This window comes from Austrofundulus limnaeus, unplaced genomic scaffold, assembly GCF_001266775.1.
Source record: "Austrofundulus limnaeus strain Quisiro unplaced genomic scaffold, Austrofundulus_limnaeus-1.0 Scaffold1144, whole genome shotgun sequence".
Lineage (NCBI taxonomy): Eukaryota > Metazoa > Chordata > Actinopteri > Cyprinodontiformes > Rivulidae > Austrofundulus > Austrofundulus limnaeus.
In genome coordinates this window covers 51,058-59,992 of record NW_013953546.1, presented here as the reverse complement: position 1 = coordinate 59,992, position 8,935 = coordinate 51,058, and the positions used below count along the sequence as shown (strand labels likewise).

The 8,935-nt window shown below is 38.6% G+C and overlaps 1 protein-coding gene across 1 annotated transcript in view; it reads left to right on the top strand.

Moving 5' to 3' along the window:
• The window catches only part of lsamp (limbic system associated membrane protein), a gene marked incomplete in the record, with an annotated part of 71,218 nt that overhangs the window by 13,239 nt on the left and 49,044 nt on the right, over positions 1-8,935 (top strand). The window contains 1 exon segment of the mRNA XM_014030929.1: positions 7,704-7,848. Coding sequence (XP_013886383.1) covers positions 7,704-7,848 — 145 coding nt within the window.

The following is an 8,935-nucleotide window of genomic DNA, read 5'->3' as shown; positions in this document are numbered from 1 at the left end:
CGGGGGAAGGGTGGGGGGCTGCTATGATGCAATTTACTTGGCATCTGAAAATACATTTTCTCAAAGGTATTTTTTTCTGAAAAGAGCTTCACTGAGTGAGAACTAACATTGAGAGCTCAGCAGACAGTTAGGTTTCACTTTCACTTTCACCCGAGAGCCTGCAGGAATCATGAACGGGGTGTGTGGGGAAGGGGGAGGTGCTCTGCCATGAGGAAGTTCAGCTTAAAGACACGTCCCAGGGGCGTTTCTGGTCCTCATAGATGTTTCTGGTCCCCACCTGTCGTTTTGCTCCTCAGCATGGCTTCCTAAAAACGCTGCAGGATTTTTCAAACATGCATGACTGAGTCAAAGCAAGGCTTTGGGCATGTTTTTCAATCAGAGTATAACATTACAACATGATATAAAACTCAAAAAGTTGATTTTACATGATATTGGCCCTTTAAAGAGTTCCTCTTTTGATGTCACTTCTTGTTTCACGTTGGCTGTAAGTTCTAAAGAAAATATGTCACTTATGTGACAAAATAGGTTAAAAAATCATGTTTTATGCCAAGTTTCTCATGTATAAAGATGTTTTATTTGACTTTTTGTATTTGTGTATGCATTTCACAAGCACTTTAAGTTTTACTGATTTCTGAAACAAGGTGTTTGGGTTTGAGAAAAGATCAGTGTTTTCCTCTGAATGGCAGAAAGCATTTTCCTTTATTTTGTACAGAAATCCCTACTAAAYGTTCCTGCATACAGATGAACATTTATGACAAACATAGTCAATTAAAAAAAGGAAGGGGAGGAAATGAAGTATAGGTGTGGTGTTTAGGAGGTACTTCGGCCATCTTAAAATGAGTTTCTGTGGAAAAGTCATTGAAATAAATATTCAGCCTTTTATGGWTAGCTTTATGAATGGCCTTAGTTTAGTAAAGTAGAGTTTATGTCAGAGTTAACAGCTCACATAAGACTAAACTAGATTTGTTCTGCTTTAAAACCAACTCCAAAATAAGGTTACTCAAGCCTTATTCATTAGACAGCTCAGTCCAGGACTGATGCGTGTCCTGTCCTCCTCCAAGCGTTCAGAAAAAACATGAATCACTAAGCTAATTCATTTTCTTTTGTTTGATACAAGGTCCATCACATAATAAATATGTTGTGGTCCACTTCATTTGAGCTGAGATCCGTTCCACGCCTCTTTTGGTTCTGCACTGCTGGGTTCATTTCTGACCGTGAGCAAGACCTGGCCAGCTTCTCCTGTGATTTATAAATGAACTGATGGAGCTTAAAGCTGCACTGGTCTGTGTGTCTCTGTGYGGCAAGTTTGCTGAACTGTCTTGTGAAAGAAGCTTCAGAGAGCTATGTGTTATCTACGGCAAAATAACTTTGCAAAACGTCTCTACAAAATTCTCATTTAAAATATCTGAAATATTTCTTTGAAAGCCCAAAAACCAGAACAAGACAGCATTATAAAGAGGAACTAAGGAATGAAAAAAAGGTTTTGTTAAGGAGTGAGAAATGTTAGAAAGGCAATAAAAGAGAGAAGGTTTAGATGATGAGAGTTGGGTATTGATGGGATAGCAGGTGGTGTGTTTATTCTGTCAGTTATGGCACATCGTCCTTCTCATTACAGTTTCACTCCCCGGCTCCAGTCTGCTCTTTGGTCCTCCCCCAMGGCTAACCCTGGAGCAGGGATCCATCCAGCCCAGTCATCCTGTCAACACAAGCCCAGCTCAGCAGCTCTCGCCCAGGCATCTGTCAGCCTACACAGTCCCCTGTCAGCCATATCCTAATGGCCAGTTCACACTGGCACGGCACACTGGGGCAGAAAAAAAGAGTATAATACAGCTCTGTGCTGCATCTATCAACAAATCTCAGGGTGAAGCAGAGCAGGAAAGAAACTTGGGCATCCATCAAACGCTGACCCTTTCAATAAAAAAAAGAAGAAAACACCTACTCTGGTGTCTGTGGTGACTGATGAACAACAACTCAAATGTCCAAATCGATTTGAACAAAACCCTGCATTTTGTAAAGCTTTTGGGTGACACTTTCTAACATTCACTAGCTTTTTTATGTTAGTGAAGACTGAAGAGTTTCCTGCAGGGCCTGGAAGGGACTCTGCTGATAGAGACACACAGCGATCATGTTGAGATTAAAAATATCGGATTTTTTTTGGTCAAATAATCAAATGAAAAAAGTCACGCTGGATAAGTAACACAGCAGAGGTACTGAATCACTCAGAGGCCAGAAGCCCATTATCAGTGTGCATTGCCAATGCAATGCACACTATTGTGATTCGTTTCCCATCCAAGTCATCTCAACTTTGCCATGCTACTCCTCCTGCATACTTTGTCCTAGAGCTGCCATTGTAATTTATATCTGTAAAGCCCCTGTGCCAAATAATGGCTTTGCCTTTTGGTGCCTGTAAAACTTATAGTTTTTGAAATATTAATGTTTAATAAATTATAATGGCAGTCAATGGAGCCTTGTATTGGTCCAATACTCCCCATGCTGCATCTACACAATATGGTACTGCACCATAGTTTCATAATATTTAAACTCAGTACTTCAGTGATTACAATATTAATATGATTGTATTTTAATGTTTTACTGTAATACTTTCTTCATGTTGTCCTATTGCTGTAATACATTGCACTTTGTCAATAATTACATTGGCAAGGTAAACTTTTTCTGTATACATACAATCCAATCCCTGGGATTTTCCTCTGCCACATCTGCTATGGTCTCTTGATGAGCACTGTGGGCTTTCATGTGGGAGATCAGGGTTCAAATCCAGCTACTACAACTTTAACAAAAATCTCTTCAAACTTCATATTGTCACACAATTACCTTAATTACAAACACCTGCTGACGTGACAGGCACAAGCTGGTATAGAAAACACTTTTGAACTTGGTCAAAGCTCATTCTGCAAGTCCAATGCTCCTGCATACATTGTCCTACAGCTGCCATTGTAATTTCTATCTGTAAAGGTCCTGTGCCAAATGATTGCTATGCCTTTTGGTACCTGTACAACTTGTAGTTTTTGAAATATTAATGTTTAAACTTTATTCCAAATTCATATAATGGGAGTCAATCGGGCCTTGTAATGGTCCAATACTGTCCCATGCTGTACTCAACTTGGTACTGCTCCATACTTTAATAATATTTAATCTCAATTGTTCAGTGTTTACAATACTAATATGATTGTATTTTGATGTTTTACTATAATATTGTCTTAATACTGCTCCATTGTTGTAATATGCAATTTAGTGTCAATAATTGTATTCGCAATGTGGCGTCTTTCTGCACACATACAAACCAACCCCTGCCACCACTTTCTGCCACAGCTCCATTAGTCTAATGGTCTATGTCATGGACTTTCATGTGGGATATTGGGGTTCAAAACCCAGCTAATGCAATTTTAACAAAAAATCTCCCCCAACTTCATATTGTCACACAATTACCTTAATTACAAACACCGCTGACGTGACAGGCACAAGCTGGTATAGAAAACACATTTGAATTTGGTCAAAGTTCCTTCTGCAAGTCCAATGCTGTTGCAATGACATGCTACATGGCAATGCACACTTGTTTTTACATCATAAAATCCCATGTCTAGTTAGGATGGATTTTTCCCATTAGCTGTTCTGCTGCCGCTTGTTATTTCAGAAATGTTAAATTCTCCACAAGTGATTGGTTGAATATGACTGCAACCAGACTAACTACGGACAACTGCGCATTTGTTGTTGATTTGTACTGAAGCAAAACCCAGTCCTGCAAAGACGCACCTTGACAGCTCTGTGAAACAGGCAATGGGAGCTGCAGGCAGACAATGGCTCTGACAAGTGATAGGATGTTGTCCGCCTCTCGGGCAGCGGCTCATTAGTGAGAACAAAAAATAACTACTACTCAGAAGGCTCTACAGATGGAGCTGAGGGTTGCTGAGACCCTTTGGAAGTACAGCGCTCCGGCAGGCAGGAGAAACAGAGGGCGAGACAAAGCAYAGATCAGTGACCTACAGATCAATGAACAGTAGGTTTGATTTTAGTGCTGTGCTATCACCTCTGCTCCTGATGAGTAGGTGATAGCTGGGAGGAAACCTGCTGGAAGAAATGACAGCGTGAGAGGCAGCCTGTGTAAGAAAACTAGCAGAGCAAAGGGAGGCCAGCGTGGTGTTATAAAGAAATGAGAGTAAGAGAAAACATGAAGATGAAAGGCTCTGTGTGACAATTTACAGCTCTGATTGGTGTCTGAGTGTGGTRGCTTTTGCTCTGCTATGTGAGTAATTTTCTGTATGGCATTGTCCAACATGGAGTACCATATGGTGACAGGTAGGGTGAACAAGGTTATATCCACTAGAAACCATGAGAATATTAATTGTCCTTGCTGAAAATATGTTCTACATATTGGGTACAGTATATAGAAACATGTTGTAGTACTAGAGCTTTATACATACAGTATGTATAAATGTTATTTTTAAAGGACAAAGGTCATACTGTGTGAACACATGATATAGACAAATATTTTAAATACTTTTGAAATGTTAAACTCAGCCCCATGTGGTGGAGTTTAAGTATGTGAGTGTCTTGTTCAGGAGTGATGGAGTGAGAGACGGGTCCAAGGATTGGTCCTCGACCTCAGTAATGAGGGTGTTACTTTGGTCAGTTGTGGTGAAGAAAGAACTAAGTCGAAAAGCAAAGCTCTCCAGCCTTCACATATGGTCATGAGACGTGTATTATGACCTAAAGAACAAGATCCCATGACAAGCTGGAAAGTAGTGCTGGGGAGAAGGATCTTTGGGTTACTCTTCTGGACCTATTACTTCTGCAACCCRACTACGTGTAAGGGCTGGAGACGGAGAAAAAAAATTCTTAAAGAGGGGATATTGTGCAAAATAGTCTTTTYTGAACTTCCCTCATCAAACACATACCTAGAGTGTAGCTTTGACTCATTCATGTATGTCCTTAAACCTCTTGTAGTAAATGCTGATACAAAGCTCCTCCCTGGAGCTCAGTCAGCTGAGCTCCCACCCCTCCCTTGCACCTCCCACAAACAGCTGCACCAGAACTGCATGTCTGTTGAACTTGTAACATTTGTAATACTACTACTTCTCAGTCCAGTCCTTTTTGGATTAAAAAATGCCTTCGTCAATTAAATGTATTTTTGGATGCCAAAGAGACTACCTTCTTAATGCTAAAAGGTTGTAAACGGCTAGAAGTATTGTTGTGAAGACGTGCTGTAACAGGAGTGTCAGAAATGGTAGGAGGTTCTGAAAGAGACAGAAGCCAATTTCAAGGCGTTTACATAGGTGCAAAGTCAAAGTATTGATACATGCAGCACTTTCATAACAATTTAAGGTAACACTAGTGCCACTTAGTGTAGTGTCGGTACGGTCAGTGTCGGAACGGGAGGCTGCTCAAACATGTTCTCCCTGGAGATGTAAATGAATGCAGTCTGATTGGATAACTACATTTTAGTTTATTAAAAACAAATGTACCTCAATTCAAAGTAAATATACGATAAATTGGCAAAAACAAGAAGAAMTACATTTTTTGTTACAGTTAAAGCAAACACATTGGTAATGTGTCATTTCGTGTATGTTTAACTCTAGTATTTTCTTGGAAGGCCCTGAGTGTTCCCCTCTGAAATATATCTGCTTTGTTGAAAAGGCAGATTTTATAAATTTTATTATTTCCCCACACACCTACATTACATTATGTTTTACCAAAASCTTGCAGTGTTTCATTTGTCTGATCACTGGAGGAATGGTTCCTTTCAAATCTCTATCTTCTTCTGTCTTCCTTTTTTTCCCTATTTTTATTTTTCACCAACCGGTCAKGTCACAGAGTAGATGGTAAAATCAGGGATTAGAGATGGCAAGCTCAGTGAAAACAAACACAATGTAGCTGTTTAGTACCCCTGGGAAGTTCCCTGTGTCACTACAAACTCCTTAAAAGCTGCTYAATTTGTCAGCAAGTATCTATGGGTTTTACTAATGTAAGGCATTAACTCCTAGGAAGGCAGCGCTTGTTAAACACTCAGCAGCATTGTTTGTCAAATGGTTTATGTGCTTTGGATCAGGCAGAAAATGCTGTTTCAAAGAAAAGAACTGCACATAAAAATATACTGACAGTTCCATATTTGGGAATCRCTAAAAATAAAATTAATATAAAGTATGCTGTTTAACAGATGRAGCAGGGATTTTTCTTTCACCTGTAAAACAGACTGCATAGTTTGTCAAATTTGCCTTAAGTTATAAAATTGATGAGCAATGTGCTATAAAGCCCTCTTCATAGAAATGCTGTAGTTGTTGTTCGCCTACGTCCTTAAAAAGCTTTGTCTCTTTGAAACCACTAAAGTGCTCAAACATATTTTAATTTCTGATAATTTGTAGGGTTTATATGTAGGGTTTCTTCTCATCCTAAGAATTTCATAGCATTTTTGACTCTTGTTAACCTGCATATTACAATAAATGAAACCTATTCTATCCTATCCTATCCTATCCTATCCTATCCTATCCTATCCTATCCTATTTGTATGAATCATAAAAAGGTTGCATCATTCATGAAAACATTTAGATGCTATGGTTTGGTGCTAAGAGAAAACAAAAAAGTGAGTCAGAAAGTATTCATAAGCTAAGGATTTGAATATGAGTCAGACTTCATTTTATACTCTAGWCGTCGCCTCTATATTATGGATGCTTTTGAGGAAACGGATCTTCAAATAGCTCTGTGATTATAGGAAACTGTCTGAATCAGTTTAGTGTGCTGCTGGATTGTCTCATTTAATTAGACCCCTGAAGATTTTTTTTTCACAGACAAAAATGGTTAAGGGTTTTAGAATGAGAAAAGTGAAAACTGGATGTCAAAGTGTCAATAAGTAATGATACAGTCAGTTATCAGTTCTACACAAAAAGAATGAACACCAGTGGTGTATCAAGCTGCCTCCCCCTGGGTCAAACACTGGGGTGTCTACACAGTCACACCAGGTCAACTGCCAAACACAACCTCAACACACAGCAGCAATAATCTACTCCCTAACCCGAACCAAAGCAAAGTGCACCGCCAAGGCTCAGGGAGATGCACTAATTTGCATTTAAGGCATATCTTTTGTCRGTTTGCATTACAGCCCATATCCTTTCTCATGTATTTTGACATTCCCACACATTTACATTCCTTCATTAGAGAGACACTCAGCTCAATTACTTGTGGCTTAACCTCACATGACATTTTGTCCTTACATTATTTCAGAAGAAGGAAACTGGAAGGTACCGGTGTCTTTTGTCATCGTATTCTTGGTGTTGGCTTTCTGATGTTTTAATAAGAAAGAGAAGGAGAAAAAGAGCCAAAGAGRATGACAAGTCAAGGTCTATGAGCGAAAAAAAAAGTTGAAGAGAATGGGAGCAAAAGAAAAAAAATATTTGAATTTAGTTCTGTTGATATAAGTTGAGGTGTCTGATCAGGTTAACGACCTCTATTAATCAGTTCTGTGAAACATGTTGATTTATTTTCCACACCACTAAAATTGGCTTTTGGCTGCGAGACACAATCARCGCTTTCTTGGATTCCATCAATTTGCTGTTTCTATACCAAACCTCTACTGGTCACGTTCTTAATAAAAAAAATGCATCTCACCATTCCTATTTGGACTCTTTAATAATGAGAAACTAGGCTGCGCTGTTTCTTTCACCCAACCTGACAGTTTGTTTTTGTACCTGCAGGTGCTACGTTGATGACAAAGTTTCCAAGGTGGCCTGGCTCAATCGATCCAACATCATCTTTGCCGGCCAGGACAAGTGGTCCCTGGACCCCAGAGTAGACCTGGTCACTAAAGGACAGCTGGAGTACAGCTTACGCATACAAAAGGTACTGATGACCTTCATGGGAAGAACTCACAATGGACAGTTGTTCTCTTAATTATGATTCATCGTTACAAAACTTTACTTTTTCTGTGTTTAACAATGATTTTCTTGSATTGGAATGGATTGTTGTGGAGGATTATCCCAAATGCAGACTTTGCGTGAAACCCATTGCACAACACCACATGGACCACCATGAACTACTGGGCAGATTTCTCTGACATTCTCACAAAGTAATCAATAACTTTATGGCATCAACGTTTTACCSATTGGAGGTAAACCAATTTAAGGCGGCCACCACAGCTAATCAACTTTAACATACTTCATATAAGTTTACACATATTGTTTCTCCAGTGCAGTTGTGGCTGACAGTCATTCACGCCACTTCCTCCAAGAGCATGTTAGATATAGCACTATTGCATGAGATTACACATAATGTTAGCTTTCTTTTGGCCAAAATGACAATAACTCCCTTGTTTTTCAATATAAAATGGTTTTAGTCTAAAATTCTAAAATTCTGGCATGAAAAGCAGAAGACAACATTCATTCCTTTATATAACGCTAACCCGTTTTGTAGCAGGTTTAAACAGGGGCACTATGACTTTTTGTTTATCAGTGTCCCCAAGGGTTGTAAATTTGCAATTTCAGATTAAAATTTTACCATTTATTTGTTTAAAGTCTGATTGATGTACAAGGTTTATTTTTTTTAGAATACAGTACATTTATCAGCTATATAAAAGAGAAAGATTAGAAATATAAATAAAGTCTGTATGTCCAGTAGTGACTCACAGACAGTCGTGATGTTTTCAGGGGTTCTTAACCTTTTTGACCACGGGGCCCAGTTTGTTGAACATAAAGTGGCACGAGGCCCAGACAGACATTACCAATGTATGGATCAAAATGATAATTATTCTAATCTAAATCTTAGTTTATGTTTTGTTGTATTTACATTATAACTAAACTATCATAACTAACATAACTAAATTAATTATGCTTACAATTTAAAAGTAAAAATCCTGTCAAATAATCATAAGACATGATTATGACAAACATTTTTATATTGTAACCTGCCCATAACAATTATTTGAACAAAT